Source organism: Xyrauchen texanus, chromosome 30 (genome assembly GCF_025860055.1).
Source record: "Xyrauchen texanus isolate HMW12.3.18 chromosome 30, RBS_HiC_50CHRs, whole genome shotgun sequence".
Classification (NCBI taxonomy): Eukaryota; Metazoa; Chordata; class Actinopteri; order Cypriniformes; family Catostomidae; genus Xyrauchen; species Xyrauchen texanus.
This window is the reverse complement of record NC_068305.1, coordinates 2517446-2538557: the sequence shown is the minus strand read 5'-3', so window position 1 is coordinate 2538557 and position 21112 is coordinate 2517446. Positions and strand designations below refer to the sequence as shown.

The following is a 21112-nucleotide window of genomic DNA, read 5'->3' as shown; positions in this document are numbered from 1 at the left end:
ATGTTCATTTATTGTCCAGAAGTGCACAAAAAAATGCCCGTTCAAATATTTTTCACACTCTCACGATGTTTTTTTTTTTTTCCACAGGAGATTTATGTCTTTTTTCCCCCTGAAAGTCATTCATAAAATGACACTGATGGAAATGACATTTTTTACGTTTTTAAATCAAAACAGTTTGGTGTGGTGGACATGACGCTGCAACTCTTGGAGTCATGTTGGTTTTTGCTAATGATTTTAGTTTTGAACATCTAATAATTAGTATTTTTATAATGTATTTTCATAATTGAATATTTAAATTCTGGTTACCGGACAAGACTAAAACTGTAAAACATTAAAGGCATTTGAAATATACCATAAATAGTGAAGGCCTGGTAAAAAGTCTTCAAATTGTGTTTTAATAAGATCTTCATATAACAAAAAGGAAAAAGTTTAAATCTGTTAGTTTTAATAAAAATTAACCCCTGGAACAGGAAAGTGCCAGAAGTTGAAGAAACAGAAAGATGTGAAATGCAACAAATCGTCTAATTGTGCACAGTTAGGACAGCACAATAAATTTTGGTACATTTAAAATAATGTCAATTTTCCCATCTGCCAATGTCATGTTAAATATATAAATAAATTTCCATGTTTGATGTTTTTATTACTTCTGTGCGATACGCAATTGTGGTACTTTGTTGGGTCACCAATTGATGGCTTGACTTGGTTGTAAAATCTGATCCTGAAGCAAACCATTTGAGAAGCACTGGTCTAAACCATAGTGACTGCTCAAATCAAACATGCGACACGTCCTTATCAGAGAACGTAAATCGATGATAATATACACTTACATGTGCACTGTTCTAGGAGCAGGAGAGGGCTCTTCTGGCTCCTGCAACACAGATTTGTTGTATTTAACTTTAATGTGTATGAATTCAAATCCTCATCAAGAGTAAAGTGAAACACAGAGAGCGAGCGTGAATCGGAGCATGGCTTTACCTTGCATTGCAGTTGAACAGCATCTCTCTGTCTGGGATTCTGATTGACAAGTTGGGAGTTCTGAAGTGGCTGCCGCACATTATCTGTGTGATTGAAGAGATGGTGATGTACTCATTAATGTCCCAAGTAACAGCCACAGTAAAATGAAAGATGCACCACAAGCTTTACCTGGTTGTGCTGTTTGAGTATTTGCAGATATTCTCCCCTTAAAGAGTCTGAAAACACATCACAATTCAACAAGACAATTAGAGGGAAATGGAGTCAGTAGGTATTTCAAGGTAAATGCATTTGAGGATTCTTTGTAACTCAACAAGACAATGAAGTTGGCAAGAATTTGCAGTCTGCCTATCGACTCCACATGCACAACAAAAGCAGTGACATCTCTACTTGAAATTCTTCTAACTGAACTCGTTATTAATCTAAAAGAATTTTCCATAAAGAAAAAAAAAAAAAAACTTACAATAATTTATCTCTAGGGATAAACCAATATGAAGATTTTTAGCCGATATTGATAATTTCCATTGAACGTGGCCAATTTGTTTAAAAGAGAGCCACAATAAAAGTTAATTAGAACATAAACATATAAAAAGACACAGACTAAACATTATCCGATGATAATGAATAAAAAACAAAAAACTTCTGTTTTTAACCAAAGAAACAAACCCCCTTTTAAATTCTGTATTATACTGGTATAATGGATAAAGCAATCCAAACCGGTAGAGGGTGCCGCTTGCTCACAAAGCGCTGAATACAGACTATATTTTGAAACATAGCCTTTTAAGGTTTAGTAATGGCGCAAGGCCATATTGTGATTTCAATCCTAATTCTCTCAATTAAGCAGCATTAATGGATATTATATATATATATCTCTCAGAAGTCAAACTCTGCTGGTTTTAAAGCATCATGTATAGCCAAGTGCTGCTTTCATAACTGTCACATCTGTTTATGCCGGTTTTTCCACATTAACATGAGAACGAGAAAAAATACAAAATGTTTAGGAGTGCCAACATTTCAACCAGACATGTGGCATGACTTATGGGAAAACAAAGTGCCTGAAGTTGAAGAAATACACATATACATACATATATACATATAAATATTATTATTTTTTTTTTTTTGAGTCCCTCCTTCAGTGTAAATCTATGGAATTTCTTATCGTCCACCAGGCAAAACTTCAAAAAGTAATAGCACACCTCTTCTAAAGCCACACAACTTGAGGAGTCCTTCATGTCTGTGTTTTGATAGTTAGGGGTTTGTTCAAATCTCTCAGCCAAAGTATGAGCAATAGTGATGGTGCTGCTTGCCTTAGCCAGCGCCACAAACCAGCTAAAAGAAAACTCATGAGCTTGTTGAGTGGTGTGGCGTTCACTCACTTGTACTGTTGAAGCACAATGTCCTGTGGCTGGGCTGTGTTCTCTATAGCTCTCTGGTACACTGTCTCAGTCTGCGCAAGCAACCCTTTCTTCTCAAACTGATGGGCCCAGTCAATATACAGCACTGCCGTTTGCGTCCCAATGCCCTGGCCATGCAGATGACTGTACACCTCAATCGGGTCACTGTAGAAACTCGCCTGGAGGGAGTGGTTAAGGTGGGCGAGTACACCCAAAATGAAAACGCTTTCATTATTTAATTCGCAATGAGAGACATTTTAAAGAACCTTTATTCAGTTCTTTTCAATAGAGACAGAATGGAGAAGAAGATTTAAGAGCTAAAGTGGAAGGGAAGATTTAAAGAGAATTTGGGTCTGTTCATCAAACTAAGCAATCGTACAACTTGGAATAAAGTCTCAAGAGTCACATGGACTTTTTACTTTTATGGTGTTGTTTTTTTTGTCCCGTTTCCACCTTGAAAGACACTATGGGTTGTCATTGTATGGAAAACACCTGTTCAATAAAGCTCCTTTAATACTGTATTAATAACAATAACAGTAGGTTTGGTACAACATATGCGTGTTTAAATATGAGAATTGTGCTCTTTTGGCCAAACCAATCATTTGATTTTAGAGTAAGACAGCGATTTCAGAATAGTGATAGTGAATTTGTGAGGATGCACGTACACATTTGACGCAGTGAGTGACGTAACGCAGGTCATTATGGTATCGCTCATCTTGAAGGAAGGTTTGAACAAGGCGGTCCAGCACAACAGACATCCCCTTCCTCTCCTCAGGGGACAGCTTGCTCTCTAGAAACTGCACAAACCTGCCACAACACAAAACACATTTTGTAACAGGCAGAAAAGGTGCTCGGTACAAATAACTAGAATAAAGGCAAGCCATTCATAAAAGATAATGACTTACTTGTCCCAAGGATCTAAGGGGTCATCTCCAACATAACCGCAAACACTTGACTCAAAGGCCCTGTAATGATCATTAGTGACAGTTGTGAAATGTGCATTAAAACTGCATAATTCAAATGCAATTGTGAATTAACATAACTGATAGTGACAGAACATGACATGGTTTAAAGTAAACCAGGGTGAAAATGGGTCCAGAAAACAAATGATTCGTTGTCAGAAATCAAATGCAAAGCTAGTTATCATTTCTCTGATGTGTCAGAGTCTCTGCCAAGCAATGCATACAGTGGAGCTTCACACTGCATATAATAAACACCTGAACAATATGTGAAGCTGACACAGGAAAATTGATTTAAACACCTTCAAAAATCTGCATTTATATAAAAATGGGTTTAGAAAGAGAACAGCATAAATACTAAATGGATAAGGTTTCATGTTGGCTTGACAATACCTTGTCAGACAGACAGTTGGAGTTAGAATATTCTTAACACGTTTTAAATTTTAGGATTAGCGTCATAGCAACCGGAGACAGAATAGTCTGAAGTACTGTAGCAAGTTTGATGGGTGTATATTAAAAGATGTGTGACGAGTTAGTCAGACATTTGGTTTTGGTTTAGGGTTCAAAAACAATAAACCCTAAACATGACTGGAGGAACAGTGTATTTGGCTTTGTAGAGCCAACATGATACTCTGGCATCAAAATAATTATGCTATATGGAATCGAATAAACACCTCTGTGTTGCGAGAAACCAGATACGATAAACAATAAACAACTGAAGAAGACCTGAATTATAAACAACATATTGCCGAATCCTACTCTGTCGCATGCTACTTACTTAAAATATGAGTTAACGTCCATCGTTTCTTCTTGATTAACTCCGAAAGGCTTATTTTAAAGGCTTATAGTTACACGCAATTAATTTGGAGTTGTGTGTATATATAATCATAAATCCCGAATAGTTGTCCTTTTTGGTATCTATCTAGCCCCGCTTTGGCGACGACAACGGAATGTTTTCAAATTCACCGCTTCACCAATCACAACCCTCCGGGATGCAGAAAAGCCAATCGTCGTCCACTACGTCATCATTTCCCCCGCCCTCTATGGCCCCTCCTCTCTTGACAATTAGTTGCTCATTCCTGCTCATGGAGGTTTTCCTAATATGCTAACAATATATGTGTTATTAAATATATTACATGATTTCAATAATTTACCTACTTTAATGTGTACAGATGTTGTACGTTAAAGCAACTCAAATAATGGCGTTCCTGAAATGTCTGACGCCCTACACACGAGCTATGACGTCATGCATGAAGGTCTTTAATGAGGTGAAATAATGGCGCTTAGGAGACCTGACCTGTACTTTTTTCTCTTAAATGTACCTTCCGGTGCTCCCCGATACGGCCCCCACCATATTACATAATGCCAATTGACTTGTTTAAATATGGCTCAACAAAAATGTTCCGTTGTCTATTCGTGCGCGTGTTGTTTGTCGGTGGGTGGACGGTACATTGTTACTCTTGTGCGTTTATGCCTCCTTAGAAAAAACGGTGTTTGTAAAAACAGTGTTTGTTGAAGACAGAACTATATAGTTCCGTCTTCACCCTGCAAGCTACAAACACCGTTTTTTCACCGATTATTTATATAATCATAAAACATTTAATACTGAATCCAGAACATTTTAGATGGAAAACACACCAATATATTATTCCAAGGTTGTCCAGATGCCAGATCTTCTATGAAACGAATCATGCTCACTCAACACACGTTTCAACCCATGTTTGTGACCACAACCTGGCAACCTACAACCCAGTTGAGTTGTCGATATCTGCGCAGGTAGTTGACGCGGGAAGTTGAATCAAGCATCACTGGTAGATGAGAGAAGACTCAGGTGGTGCTCCGGCGATAACACTAAATATACATGTAAATTTAACTGGATGGAAGAATTTAATTTCATATCTCGAAGCCATTTGGTACCCAAATGTTGACAGGTATATATAGATAGATATACAGTATCGATGAAAACATTTAATGAAAAAAATCTGATTACCTCAGACCTATGCCTCAAACACAAGGCTGCTATGGCTGAATAACAAAATGCTGATATTGTGTACACTTTTGTGAAATTGCTTAGATACGACAAATCAGAATATAATAATTTAATATTATACTACTGTTAGTATTATTACTACTTTTTGAATATTACATTTTTGTCTTCAATTTTCAAGGCATAGAGCTTTCAGACGTTTGAGTTACTTTTTTTGACTAGTTAAATCAATCTTCCCATTATGCAGTTACACTCCCGTCACCAGTAGGGAAATATGTCAGACACAACAAGTGCATTTCTTGTACTTGTCTAATTACATTTTCTGACTTATTTCTCTGTCCATTTCAATTTCATTAAAGATTTCCTTAAAAGTTCATTAGCATTTCCTACATTCAACACTAGTCACATATTAAAATTCTACAACCAAGAAATATCCAAAATTCAAGTTTGTTTAAACAGTGCAAGCACTCAGGAGACTTTCAGAATTAAACTCCACAACTTTTACAAAATTTATTTGCAGGAATGCAAAAACACTTATGCACCAGTAATTTATTTAAAACAAACATAAATGTTCATTAAAATGGTTTGACTGTGATACAGAACTAATGGTGGAGTCAGTCATGTTCAAAATCCAGTCAATATTGTCAAAGATAAAAAAAGAAAATGGAAACAAATTGGCAGAATCCCTTTAGAAAGGTATAAACCCTATATGAGTAAGAGACAGAATAAAAAGTTACAGATAACATGACCAAAATGATGCATCTTAACCCATCACAGTAAATGTGATGAAAAGGCAGCTATGGCATGCCCAGTTAAATTACATCACAATCCCTGTCCTTCCTTTCAGAGCACAGCTCTCATTACAGACTGAATAATGGCAAAAACTGTACAACTCTTGCCATCCAATCCAGCCTGATTCATGACCAGTGCCACAGATGGAGCAAAAACAATATTAAACCTGATCTCCACCTTTACCGCCTGAGAAGAACAAGGAAGCACTTGGCATTTCAGTTCTCTTATATCTGAAACTTGATTGGTTGTCTGAGAGAACACAAGTCTCACTGATGTGCATGGTCAAATCTCTGAACTTACCTTTACAAACGGCAGCAAATCGTGCATGTTAAGGTGACGGTTTACAAATGGGGCAATGTTGGTTTCAATCGGGTCAAGCAGCCATCAGCATGGACTGCGTGTTATTAAAAAGTGTGGTTCAATTGGAGGGGATTGGAGAAACATGGCTCAAGCTTAAAGTTCAAACCTTTATAAAAACATTACATCCTCCAAACCAGTAACTACATCCTCAGAAGCAGGTGGCTTGCTTAGCTCAGACTGGATGAAGGCAAGGCTTCTTTAGACTCATCATGACTGTCATTCACATGCAGTCTGACTGTTCAACATTATTACAAAAGTACATTGGCTCTGCTGTTGCCCTTGTGCATAAGTTGAGTATAAAAAGCCCTGCTTCCATTAAAAGTCTACAAATGTACAGTACAGATAGAGCAGTTTCAGCCTCCACGATGAGGTAGTTAACCGCCCTTTAAAAATAACTAAATTAAAGCATTTAACTGAACAAAAAAAAAAAAAAAAGGTTCCAAAAGCAACCATTTTACCTGGAATGCCTGACTGATTGTGCCAGGTTGAAACAACTAAAAATAAAATGCAAGACTTGATACAAGCTTAACTTGTTCATCCCATGATAAGTTACCATAAAATTTTTTAAAAAAAGCGCAAAAATATTCAACAGCATCAAGCTCGTCCAAACCACAAATCTACAAAGTGCAATATACATTTAATATTAAGGATAACTTCCTTAGGGCTCGCTCAACCTCCAGAAGTAACTGGAAAAAGTATATTCTCTCACAGCATAAGAGTTCTGGAACATTTCTATAAAGCAAAATTAAATACAAAAAGAAAACAAACACACACAGAGTGCAAATGTGTCTAATCGTAACTTTGCATCGATGGCAATCTTGGGAGGCAGACAGGGAGAAGAGATGCTTCTGTAAGGCAGGAACTGAGGTGGACCATCAAACAGACCTTACCATCATCACATCCACTGGCAGCACCTGGTATGGCCCCACTGAGCTAGTCAGTCTTCACTGGGACATGTCAGGACCAGCCTCGACCCCTTTTCCCTGCTAGCCAGGTAACAAAAGGAACACAAATTAGAGGAGCGTTAACAATAAATACAACACAAAATGGAAAGAAAAAGTACAAAGGACAAAAACGAGAGTCTGCAAGGATGTAAGACGAAATAAATGCATTCAGTAGAAACTATCGACACCCTATGGTTTGGCATGCACAACTGTGAGAAGCCTGAAAGAAAAACAAGCACAACAGATCTGGCTCTAAGCGACAGGAATTAGGTGGTTTGAAAAGGTGGGAAAGAGTTATGATAGTTTATAGATAAGAAACAGGAAGAAAAGTGTGCTTAAAGCAAAAGATACTAAAGACAAATTCATGCATGGTATTTTTATCCCACCATTGCTCAAATTTGTAACAAACATGCAGGTCAAATTGTGCTTTGTGGCTTTTATTGCATTCAGACTCTTGTCCGGTGGAGTTTTTCCAAACGAAAACCCAGCGAATCCAAAACAAGGACCCGGGAGAGAAGATTCCGAAAAATTGAAATGGCAGTGTATTGTTAGAGAAAAGCCTCTCCGTTGGAGGCGATTCTGTGCAATGGGGTATGCGTTTACACAAAGCTTGTGTGGAGAGAGGATGTGGACTTGAACATGGTGATATAAATCTGAAGGCATGCAGAGTGAGGTAGCAGCACATGTCTAACAGGCAAACCTTTAGTCCTTTTCTTCCACATGGAGCCATAAATTTGTAGGCAATTTGAAGAGAGAATTTGCCGAAACATGAATTTGAAACACAATTTGAGTTTTTGTACACTGTTGCGTGTATGTTTATTCAAGCAGACAAACAGCAAAGAATACAAGCCAAAACGAAAAGCCAAAAATAAGGATCAAACATCCTTTTTTTTTTTTTCTTTATGGTTTCCCCAAAAACAAGACAAGCTATTTTACTAGCATTATCTTTTGTAACATACAAATAGCAATGTCCTTTTTTTTTTTTTTTTTATATTTTTGTTGTATACAGTTTAGGAGACAGTTTTTTTTTTGTCCTTTTGTTGCTGTTACCTACTTAAGACATGGAGAGCAAAATTCCTATGAACATACATGGTACTATATAGCCAAATAGACAGGTTGAGCACAGAATTGCAAATTTAAAATTTTTAATCCCGATTTTAAAAAGTAATAAACGACTTCCAAACAAAACATAAAACATAATCAGTTCGGCAGAAGCAGGTGGGAGTGTGACTATTGATTGAGTCCAAGCGGATTCTTAAAATATATACAAAAAACCCGCAAGGAAAAGAAGCGAGGCAACCATTAATGGATTTTTATTTAGGGCCAATCAAGTCTCTATAAAAAGGTTATTTAAAAAAAAAAAAAAAAAAAAAGGAAAAGAAAGCCCTACGTTCTCTAATTCCACTGGTGCCCAAAAGAATCCTGATAAAACTCCTGGTTGGCAGATTTGTAACCATAGTTACCAGAATGATCGCCACCTTGCAAGGGTTGCTGTGCAATAGGTTGCGAGCCCCAGTTCTGATTAATGGTCTGGCGCCGTTTGGAATCTGGCTGGTTGTAGCCATCGGCTTTGCGCTTGCCTCCTACATTTCCACCGCGTCCACCCCGAGCACCACGTACCCCGCGCCCTCTCGACAGAACCCCGCCTCTGGCTCCTCCGCGTGGGCCTCTGCTCACTCCTGGACCGCCTGCGCCGCGCTGTGGGAAGCCCGCCCTGCCCCGTGGATTGCTGGCCCCTCTGCCCCGCACGGGAGACGGTCCACCTCTGGCCCCGCCGTGCCCCCCTCGACCTCGAGCAGGAGCCTGGAAATCATCGTAGCCGAAGTACGGGTCATCATAGCCACCCCTGTAGTTATGGTAATCGTAGCCATAATAATCATAGTAATCTTCGTAGGGGTAGTAGTCTGGCGGGTACGAGTAACCCCCGCGACTAGCACCCCTGCCGCGGCCCCTGGCAGGAGGAGGCATTTGAGGCGGGCCATAGTAGTAGTAATCATCATACCTGGAAGAAAAGAGCATAAGCATGTTAACGAGCAAAATTACCACACTTCTACATAAACGATTATTAGTCATTTCTAATATGTAGTAGTGGGGGACCCCAATACACTGGTTGGTCAGTCACCTTTGAACCACAACAAGAAATCATTGCATGCACGTCAATTCATAAAACTCACATTTGAGTCTTGACTGCGTGACGCTGTGCCTTCCTCTCTTTTCGTTTCTGGTCGGGTGGCTTAGCAAACACAATCTCGATGTGCTCTCCTTCCAAATCTTTACCATTCATTTCCGCCAGTGCCTGTGAACATAGTGAATGACATGCTATGGTCATTATCGTTCAACCAGAGATTTATTATCGGTTTCAAATCGACAGAAATCTTACCTTGACCGCACCATCTCTTTCGTCAAAGTTAATGAAGGCATAGTCTTTAAGCTTCTTCACTCGCTCCAGTTTGCCAAACTGACCGAATGTTTTTTCAAGTATTTCCTCTGTTACACTATTCGCCAGGTTCCTGACAAACAACACTTTCACCTACGTGCACAGATGGAGATGAGATTGAGCGCCGTGCATATTTAGACCTAATATAAACCCAATATTTAAATCAGATCAATAGTGCACCCGAAACGGAAAAGTACATCAGTCATGAGAGCAAAACTAGTGTTAGTGATAAGCAATCTTGGAGAGGCTGTCGAGTCAGATCTTAGCAGTAAACTGTCAGCGTAACAAAGTTACTCCAGAACAGTGAAAAGAATTCATCATTCAGACAAGCCTGATTGCCCTCCAATTTAACCATGTTATTGCAATCAAGAGAATTAATCCAACAGATTAATTATAAATACAATAAACACAAAATCAGTCACAAAACCAACAGTTCTAGTTCACAAAGTTACAAGTCCATGAAAATGTGTCATTATCAGGTGTTAAAAATGCAGTTAAACTTGTCTAAAATATAAAAAGATCTCTGTGCGGTGGGTGGGTAATATCCTGACCTTTGCCATGACCTCTGGGTCAGGGTCTTCTATAGGATCGGCCCACTCAACTGTGACCACATTCCCCCAGACCTTCACCTTCCCGCTCATGAGCCTCCGGCGAGCCTGCGCTGCCATTTTGTGGTCCTCATACTCTATAAAACAGAAGCCCCTATTCTTTTTCTTATCATCCGGCTGATGGTAAATGATGACATCCGTAAGCCCCTCTGATGAGAAGAGAAACAGTTAATATCACTTAAAGAAAATCATTTTGAACATACATAATGTGTCAAGCCAGTTTCTCAATCCTGGGGATCCAAAGCACCACTGAAGAGTTGACTTGAGTTAGGTAGAGTCACTGTCTCAAAGGGATATTCACCCCAAAATGAAAATTCTATCATTTACTCACCCTCACGCCATCCCTGATGTATATCACTTTCTTCTACTGAACACAAAATATTTTTTAAAGAATATTTCAGCTCTGTAGGTCCAAACAATGCAAGTGAATGGTGACCAGAACTTTACAATTCACTTATATTGTTTGGACCTACAGAGCTGAAATATTATTTTAAAAAATTTCATTTGTGTTCAGCAGAAGACATCTGAGATGGCATGAGAGTAAATCATGAGGATATTCATATTTTGGTGAGATACTCCTTTAAGAAAATGTAAATAATTAAAAGAATAAAAAAAGAAAATGACTGAAAAATGCTGCATTAGCCAATGCTCACCTGTGACTTTGGAAAACTCTTCAACAAGCTGTTCTTTTGTCTTACTCTTAGGAATGGAACCAACAAAGAGTCTGTTGTTTGCGACAGATATACACACGCCAATATGTTTGCCGGGGCGAATTTCATGATTGTTACACTAGGAGAAACAACAGATGAATTGAATTTGCAATGCTCTCTGTAGATGACAATGGCAAATAAAAGTAAAAATGACTTGGAACTAGGTTTTCTGATTTTGAATTCTTGTGCTGATGTTTAAAGAACAAATGTGCTATCAAGGCATGCAAGCATTTCAGTTCCAGAAATGGTCTTACTAGCTTGACAGCCTCCTGTGCAGCTTCTTTAGTGCAGAAAGTAAGGAAGGCATAACCCCTGTTCAAGCCGCTCAGTGGATCCATCATCAGACGCAGGTCCCAGATGGGCCCTGCCTTCTCAAACAGAGGCACCAACTCATCCTCAAACAAGTCCCTTGGGATCTTCCCAACAAAGATCTGCAGGACAGAGTGTGGAAACATCAATGACAGTGCCTGACAGATCAGTCTATATCTTGATGACTAGTGTTTACAGCCATCCTAACACACCAGAGGATGTGCTATTAATTCAAGAGCTTCTTTTATATTCAAGCTCTCAATCTAAACAGATGGCTCAAGAGTTGATGCCTCAGAGAAGGGTCAAAATGGTGACTGAAAATAGTTAGGCTGGCAACATGAACAATTCTGAACTCAATGAACACATCGATGAACACTTTTGTTAGTAAAATTGACTTTTTATTAGTTAATAAACATAATACATTTGTCAACATAGCAAATTTTAGGTGACTTTTTTTGGAGCAGTGACTACTGGATTTACAGCAGCCAGGTGGTTTCCAAATGTTGAATTTCTGAGAGGGGGTCGAGTCAGATCTTAGCGGTAAACTGTCAGCGTAACAAAGTTACTCCAGATCAGTGTACATAACTCATTCAGACACCAATCTGTTATAGATATCTGATGTAACATTTAAAGCTGTAATGGCTCCATTTCATTCAGTGATTATTTGAATGACAGCTGCTGCTCTGATGTGAATTACCTCCGTTCCGATTGTTGGCTGAACACCCGTGTAGACTGATTCTGGCGGAGGACCACCATACTTGCGCTGACCTGTAGTGACATCTAACGTGTAGCCAGTTCGATCAAGCAAAATCTGTAAGCAAAAACATGCATGTTACCAACACAACCCAGAGTCTACTTACCGCACAAAATAAAGCCCAAATTGGCAAATAAACTAAATAACTGGATTACAGCTAATAACAAACCACAACAGGATTGGGGGAAAATATCTTTCTTTAAAGACAATTTTAAATTTGTTACCATCCAAAAATGCAGTACTGGTGGTTTGGTTTGTACATACTTTCATTTTTGCCTCGTCTGGTCCTTTAGTGGTATCTATAACTTTGTTCCCCTGTTTCTCTCTCTGTCTGTAGGTCTTCATCACTCCACAGAGAAAGGCACTTTTATTCTGGGTTACAAGAGAGAGAGCACACAACTTGGTAAAACCTCTCATATTTCACTGCAATCATTCATACACAATACCGTGATTGCACTTACTTGCACATGGGATAGATCACTCTCTTTGAACTGTACAAGAACTTGTAGCGCGCCTTCCTCATTGAACTCTTTCAGTGCTTCTATGGCCCTCTCATCCAGGTCACTGTGCGCTACGAGGCCTGAGGGGAGGAAACCAGAGAGACCTCGGTGTTCATTAATAGACAAGTGACATCACAAAATGCAGGGACGCTTAATAACCGGTGTCCAATCAGATTCTTATAAGACATCAGAGTAACTGAAGTTACTCAGAGAGAGAGTTCAAGAGTATCATCATTTGGACAAGGAATTAAACCGTTTTCATAAATGACATCTAATTTAAAACTAAAAAAAATACTTTTTGATCAATGAATTTCCATGATTTTCAGTCATTCACATTTACTTGAGGATTTAGAACAATTTGTATACTATAAATGATGTCAATGCAAAATCTTAAAGTGCAACATATGGTTTTTTAAAGTGCCTAATTTAGTTTTAAAGGTCTCATACAATAGCTTTACATGCATCCAAGGTCAAAATACTTCAATTTCCACATAATTTAAATTGCAGCATTAACTCCCCCCAGTGTCAAAACAGACTTGTTTCAAAGATCCATTCTAAAGCATTCATTCTAAACTTCTCCTTTCAGAGAGCCTTCTCCGATTGGTCAGATGTCCCAGTCTATTGCGATTGGTCTACAATTTACAGCAGGTGTCGGAAAGGAAATGGCCACTACCATATCAGAGTTTCAGCCTTGTCTGAAAAAATGTCTGTTTTGATTTTTGAAACTGAGACTTTTTTTTTTACATACACAAACAGGTATATAACACTACACGGAAAGGTAATATTTGAAAAACCATAATAGGTGCCATTTAACTATCCTAAATGTAGGGTTAATTTTATGCAAAATATTTAATCCTTTTTTTTTTAGGGCTGCACAATTAATTGTATTTTAAATCGCGATCACGTACCTCTCGTGGTTAAGCATAATTCATAAAAAGCATAACAGAACCGCAACGCAGATGTTTACGAGTCTTGTATGTGCACAAGGATTATGATTCGGTGCTCGATGCACATTAATTCCATCTCGTGCTTTGATAGTGTATGTTTTAAACAGAACAACCGAGCTCAGAGTTCGGTTTGTGACCAGGTTATTTAAAGTGCTACACATTTACCCCAGTTGCACATTTGCCTAATTCCAAATATATTTGGCAATAATAAGTGTGTAACAAATCTGAAGTAACCCCATGGCACCAGGGCTGTTTGGAGAGAGTAAGAGATGAGAGCATTTCTCGTTCTCTCGTTGTATGGATGTAGCACAAATCTCCACTGTCACCTCTGCTGGCAACACACAGAAACAACATACCGTCTTCATTCAAAATTGACACTTGAGACTGTATAGCAATTCTGTACACAATAATTACAGAAAAATATAACTACTTGCCTATATATTACTGTAGGGTATGGGGATATAATAATAATAAAGAATGGATCTTAAAGAGGATGCAAATGTAAACACGCAAGTAACTGTTTATATTAACAGTAAAAATGGGCAAAACATTCCCTAATTTTGGTCAAAAGGAATAATTTACTAGTTTGAAGTTCCAATAACTTGTTTAAAACGAGAGCTTTTTTTTTTATCTTTTAGAATCAATATCCAAGCAGTGGCAACAGTATTGATTTTATATTTTGTTCAAATTATGTTGCCTTGTAATTAAAAAAACAATTAAAATAGAGGGCCTGGGTAGCTCAGCAAGTATTGACGCTGACTACCACCCCTGAGTCTCACGTTCGAATCCAGGGTGTTCTGAGTAACTCCAGCCAGGTCTCCTAAGCAACCAAATTGGCCCTGTTGCTAAGGAGGGTAGAGTCACATTGCGTAACCTCCTTGTGGTCCGATTAGTGGTTCTCACTCACAGAGAGTAGCATGAGCCTCCACATGCTGCGAGTCTCCACGGTGTCATGCACAGAGAGTCACATGATAAGATTGATGGTCTCAGAAGCAGAGGCAACTGAGACATGTCCTCCACAACCCAGATTGAAGCGAGTAACCACGCCACAACGAGGACCTACAAAGTAGTGGGGATTGAGCACTCCAAATTGGGAGAAAAAGGTGATGATTAAAAAAAGATAAAGATTTCAAATAACAGTATCGGGATACAAATTTAGCAAAATAATCACGATCATCATTTTCGCCATTATCTTGCAGCCCTATTTTTTTTATTGATTTGTGGTTAAATATGCTCAGGACATTTTATTGATGGTTTGATGACCAAACCAAATCACTCGATTGCACTCACAGCACAATTACAAGGCAATTACTAGGACTACTGATTAGGCCTGTCGCGATTATCAAATAACCATTTGATTGCGGTCATTATCTAACTGCAATTATTGGGCATTAAAAATCCAATCACATTTTGATCTTCAAATAAGGGAATTTTAAGTGAATATACTGTATAAATGCCATAAACAGTGAGTTAGTGTATCATTCAGTTTAACTCAAGAGTCAGAAAGTCACTGAGCTGCACAGCGGAGGTCAACAAGCTCCTGACCTGAAGAGCGCGTGAAGTGCTCTGAAGCGCACGCTGTAACAGAGGCTCACGCCAAACCCCCGTGAAGTATAAACTTTGATAGTGAACGCAATGCGCTCTAAAGTCACTTCAAACGATTGTGTAATTGCAAATGTTCGCGGTTCATATGAGCAGTAACAGAGATGCACAATAACCATTTGGGTGGAGTCATAAAATGATTAAATGAAATCTCAAAGGTTTTGCTTCATGATAAATAAGGGTTTGTTTGTTTAATCAGAGCATTCAAATAACATGAATTAAGTGAAGAAATTACAAGATTTGTTTTACTATTGTATAATATAATTAAAATATTCTATAAATAGTATACACACATTTGTTTATTTAAAAAATAATAAAATACACAAGTTAAAAAACAAGTGTAAATGTAAAATTGACCAAAACTAAAGTTGACCAAAAAAAAAGACTAAGTATTTATAAATATTTACATATAAAAAAACAAATTGTCATTCATATGTTTTTAAAGCCATAAGGAAATCATAGTTCATTCCTATACAGTGAGGAAAATAAGTATTTGAACACCCTGCTATTTTGCAAGTTCTCCCACTTAGAAATCATGGAGGGGTCTGAAATTGTCATCGTAGGTGCATGTCCACTGTGAGAGACATAATCTAAAAAACAGAAATCACAATATATGATTTTTTAACTATTTATTTGTATGATACAGCTGCAAATAAGTATTTGAACACCTGTCTATCAGCTAGAATTCTGACCCTCAAAGACCTGTTAGTCTGCCTTTAAAATGTCCACCTCCACTCCATTTATTATCCTAAATTACATGCACCTGTTTGAGGTCGTTAGCTGCTTAAAGACACCTGTCCACCCCATACAATCAGTAAGAATCCAACTACTAACATGGCCAAGACCAAAGAGCTGTCCAAGGACACTAGAGACAAAATTGTACACCTCCACAAGGCTGGAAAGGGCTACGGGGAAATTGCCAAGCAGCTTGGTGAAAAAAGGTCCACTGTTGGAGCAATCATTAGAAAATGGAAGAAGCTAAACATGACTGTCAATCTCCCTCGGACTGGGGCTCCATGCAAGATCTCACCTCGTGGGGTCTCAATGATCCTAAGAAAGGTGAGAAATCAGCCCAGAACTACACGGGAGGAGCTGGTCAATGACCTGAAAAGAGCTGGGACCACCGTTTCCAAGGTTACTGTTGGTAATACACTAAGACGTCATGGTTTGAAATCATGCATGGCACGGAAGGTTCCCCTGCTTAAACCAGCACATGTCAAGGCCCGTCTTAAGTTTGCCAATGACCATTTGGATGATCCAGAGGAGTCATGGGAGAAAGTCATGTGGTCAGATGAGACCAAAATAGAACTTTTTGGTCATAATTCCACTAACCGTGTTTGGAGGAAGAAGAATGATGAGTACCATCCCAAGAACACCATCCCTACTGTGAAGCATGGGGGTGGTAGCATCATGCTTTGGGGGTGTTTTTCTGCACATGGGACAGGGCTGACTGCACTGTATTAAGGAGAGGATGACCGGGGCCATGTATTGCGAGATTTTGGGGAACAACCTCCTTCCCTCAGTTAGAGCATTGAAGATGGGTCGAGGCTGGGTCTTCCAGCATGACAATGACCCAAGCACACAGCCAGGATAACCAAGGAGTGGCTCTGTAAGAAGCATATCAAGGTTCTGGCGTGGCCTAGCCAGTCTCCAGACCTAAACCCAATAGAGAATCTTTGGAGGGAGCTCAAACTCCGTGTTTCTCAGTGACAGCCCGAAACCTGACTGATCTAGAGAAGATCTGTGTGGAGGAGTGGGCCAAAATCCCTCCTGCAGTGTGTGCAAACCTGGTGAAAAACTACAGGAAGCGTTTGACCTCTGTAATTGCAAACAAAGGCTACTGTACCAAATATTAACATTGATTTTCTCAGGTGTTCAAATACTTATTTGCAGCTGTATCATACAAATAAATAGTTAAAAAATCATACATTGTGATTTCTGGATTTTTTTTTTAGATTATGTCTCTCACAGTGGACATGCACCTACAATGACAATTTCAGACCCCTCCATGATTTCTAAGTGGGAGAACTTGCAAAATAGCAGGGTGTTCAAATACTTATTTTCCTCACTGTATATATGTATGAAGTAAGATAAGTAAAAATGACTTTGTGTATGAAGCACACATTCAGTAAAAAAAGTAAATCTTAAATAGGACAATTGTGAAAGCCCTTAACGAGACAATTAATAATTATAGTCGCAATTATTTGTTTGACAATTAAGCGGTAGTCAAATTTCAACATTGTGACAGCCCAACTACTGATTTTCCAAGGCAATTTTGATTTTAAAATTCCCTGATATTTTCAGTGGCAGAATTACTCTTTTTTATGATTTTAAACTGCATTTTTATTGTCACTTATTACAAACAAATATTATATATATACTAAAGTATCGATACTTCCGATACAGATGTGGTATTCAAGTATATCGATCCCCACATAAAAATATAGATTAAATTTTTTTTAATAAGTCATTTTATTATTTAGATTACAGTAATATTAATGCTTATAAGATTTGAAGTGGAAAAACAATTATTATATTACTGAATAGTTGCATGGCACCAGAACTATTTTTTTCTTCCACTTGAGGAGCAGACATGCTAAAATACACTATCAGTCAGTGCTCACCCTTTCAGTCATAGTGCTTGTTCAAAGAAGGAGCAGTCCTTTCCAGAGGTAATGACAGAAAAACTGCATCTGGAGTTATTCACACAAAGTAATGACAAATCTAGACATGACATGTATTATAATGAGCTGTTTGACCATTTTTACAGGCTTGTTAAATTCAGAGTTGTTAAAACATAGTTAATGATCTGTAATCCTCGTTACTAAATGATACCCTTATGAAAACATACTATGGCTTTACTGCAATAATATTGTATTACTAACCACAACTGTAGTGACTATGTTGTTTTTTTTTACAACTGATACACTTACTGTTGTATCCATATGGTAACTTGGTTTTAGTAATAGTAACACATAATATATATATATATATATATATATATATATATATGGTTTGAGGTTTTATATGTGCTTATACTGAACTAATTATTAAAGGGTATACAAAGTAGCCTAATAATTTTCTGTTTAGGCCCATAAAAAAAAAAAATGTAAGTAATAATATAGCTAATTTTATCCAAAGAATTCGTAAAAATTAAATAGAAGTATCAGTGATATTTTTTATTCAATACCAAGTACTTTTAGGCCAATAAGTGGTATTTTTAACCATGGTAGATTTTTTTTTTATCTGCAATCACTGGAATTTTTATGACAAGCCTAAATAATGCTCTGCCTAAATTCATCCTGAATAATCCACAGTAAAATAACTAATAATGATTATCTTAAGTGCACCCATCCCCTCTTTATAATCAGCATATGTTAGTGATAAGCCGTGGGGGACATCACCTGTCTCTGCTCCAGACAGCTGCCTCTATTGTCCTGGCATATGCCCAACTTGCCCACGTTTCCCCCCGGGACAGCCCCCTCCCCATCACCCCCCTTTAACAACAGAGAGCTAATCCCCCTGAACGGCTCTTCTCTCAGAATCGGACCAGACATGCTCAATTCAGCCTTTATTATTGCGGCCCGGTGTGCCATTACAATTCAGCATCATTTAACGCTGCAGTACCCATTTTGTGGTGAAACCACACAAAGTTGCTCATTGCATTCCAATTCCCTACTCAAGAAAGACAGATATCACACAACATGCACTGAATGGGATAAAGTATGAGGAGTCAATTCGGTCCAAGTTTTGGCTTACCTGCTAGGTAAATTTCATCTAGCTTTTCAGCAACTTTTTGTGGTAAACCAGCTTCTAATAAAGTGTTGAAGTGTTCAGAATGGGTAACTGCAGCAGACGTGTCCATTGGTTCTTCAGTACCATTCCCATTAACATGTTCTGTGGCCATGTCTCCAGAAATCTGTTCAAATGCAATGAGCCAAATTATTCCAGGTTTTGATAGAGACAGCAAACAAATAACTTGGGTGTTCAATTTTATCTACAGGGTTTAGCACTGTAACCTTAAAATCAGAAAATGCTGATAGCAATGATAACGAGATGTTATAACCCTTTTCATGCTCATACCATTATAGCAATCACAACACATACAGAACTCTAATTCTTCGGGTTTAGTTTCGCCCAACCAATCAGCTTGCGTTTTCATCGTGCTCTCGAGTCTGTGTGTAATGCATCTGCCTCTCGATAAACCAACCTGCCATCAACCATTACAAAACACTGTACATCTGTAATACTCCTCGAAATCAGTGCGTGCATGCCCTTGCTGCTGGCTGAACTGATATCAAAACATTATTTGCACGGTCAGTTAGTGTTAGTCCTCGCACCGGTGCCTTTAGAGGCGCGCGCGTGTGAACATGAGGCCCAACAAAAAAAATGAAGGCCCAGCTATTTATCTTAAACACAGTTGCAAGTATATGTTACATAACCCAATTATTACTTTATAAATTAACCATAGATGCAGAAATAAACAAAAAGATTGCGCACGTGAATAGCGTTGGATGTATATCAGGCGCGTGTCTTCAGTCTGTGCGGCATTAGCATAACCCACCAGCGTAAAACACACAATTGCTCTGCGTTCATGCATTCACACACTATAATCTGCAATACAAAATAAAATAAAAAAACACAACACAATGTGGTGCTTAAAATGAGCTGTAGGGCTGATCTCACACCGCTAATGTGTGCTGAACGTGTCCGGTGCACCCCTCCCCCGCGCGCTCCTCGCATTGTTTCCAAACACCGGTAAAATAATGCCAATCTCTGCGTTTATAACGCCACTAAGGGCCCATCAATGCGGGCGCACGATTACCTGGCGACGTTTTGCTGGTCTGTTCGGGTCGGTTGGTGTTGATGTACAGGGGTGGGTAAATTATTCCCCGGCAGGGCTCCGCTTGATTCCCAATAATGTAAAATGGCGGGCAGCGATGTACACGCGCGGTCTCCCTATCTACAGTCTCGTGCGCGCGCATCAATGGGGTTTCTGACGCAGTTGATCAGGGGCTGGCCCACACAGGGCGGGAACCAGGCGCGGCGCTAGGGGTGGGCTTACTGTGCCGTTTCAGTAAAAGCCCCGAATGTTTTTATAACATTGTTCTAATCACCGAGTTTTCATACTCGCAGTAAAAAAAAATCCTTATTAGAACCGCTATTCTGCTTGCTGCGCATCAAATAATTTCTTCATTCACTCTTGAAAAGAACCGCCCAATCAGACAAGAAGTACTGATTGACAAGTAAATTGGCCAATCGTTGATAAGAATTTACATTAGATCCAGCCAATGAGGTGTGCACTTGTCTTGATGAGGAGATTTATTCGAATATTGAAATAGACATTTTAAAAAAGCAGTAGTAAACATCAGCAAGTATTCTGCTAACTGCTTCAGGTATGTGTAACTACTACTTATTAATTGCACTGTCAAATGAGGCTAACTATTTGTCCCTTAACAGCTGTGTAACTGTAAGAAATAATGTCTCGGTTATGTACGTAACCTCGGATCCCTGAGATGAAGGGAAGTAGACATTATGTTTACTAACGTATATGGGGAGTGCCTTCATACACAACCTATTTGAAACCTCTTTATAATAACGCCAATATTCTAATATTGGCTATGGTGTTTGAGCCCCACCAAACAAGTTTCAGTGGAAATGTTCTCCAGGAAGGAAGTGCCCGGTAGTTCTGGTACCAAAGAGCAATGGCTCGGCCCGTTTCTGTGTTGACTAACGGAAAGTGAACGTGGTGTCCAAATTTGACGCTTCTCCAATGCCGCAAATTGATGAATTACTCGATCGTTTGGGCGCGGCTCAATTTTACTCGACAAAGGGGT

At 38.7% G+C, this 21112-nt stretch overlaps 2 protein-coding genes across 9 annotated transcripts in view; both read right to left on the bottom strand.

The window, feature by feature from the left end:
- LOC127624283 (mitotic checkpoint serine/threonine-protein kinase BUB1-like) overlaps positions 1-4238 on the bottom strand; it is a 33058-nt gene extending 28820 nt beyond the window's left edge. For both annotated transcript variants that reach the window (XM_052099038.1, XM_052099039.1), the window contains exons 1-7: positions 4104-4238; positions 3272-3331; positions 3032-3173; positions 2349-2545; positions 1144-1190; positions 976-1058; positions 828-868 (exon numbers count right to left, since the gene is read on the bottom strand). In XM_052099038.1, coding sequence (XP_051954998.1) covers positions 828-868; positions 976-1058; positions 1144-1190; positions 2349-2545; positions 3032-3173; positions 3272-3331; positions 4104-4126 — 593 coding nt within the window. In that variant the 5' untranslated portion in view covers positions 4127-4238. The remainder of the gene's footprint in view (positions 1-827; positions 869-975; positions 1059-1143; positions 1191-2348; positions 2546-3031; positions 3174-3271; positions 3332-4103) is intronic.
- Positions 4239-5808: 1570 nt separating this feature from the next.
- Positions 5809-20249, bottom strand: LOC127624288 (heterogeneous nuclear ribonucleoprotein Q-like). Of its 7 annotated transcripts, none has more exons than XM_052099044.1 (12): positions 20101-20249; positions 19035-19194; positions 12688-12806; positions 12491-12598; positions 12170-12283; positions 11418-11594; positions 11107-11242; positions 10397-10602; positions 9789-9938; positions 9583-9704; positions 8872-9410; positions 5809-7450 (listed from the first exon to the last, which is right to left on the bottom strand). In XM_052099044.1, the coding sequence occupies exons 2-12, from the start codon at positions 19180-19182 to the stop codon at positions 7422-7424; spliced, it is 1848 nt and encodes a 615-aa protein (XP_051955004.1). In that variant the 5' UTR covers positions 19183-19194; positions 20101-20249; the 3' UTR covers positions 5809-7421. The 7 variants fall into 7 exon arrangements, with proteins under 7 accessions (XP_051955004.1, XP_051955005.1, XP_051955006.1 ...); XM_052099045.1 differs by having other exon boundaries at positions 5809-7447; XM_052099046.1 differs by having other exon boundaries at positions 8887-9410.
- Between the last annotated feature and the right edge of the window lie 863 nt (positions 20250-21112).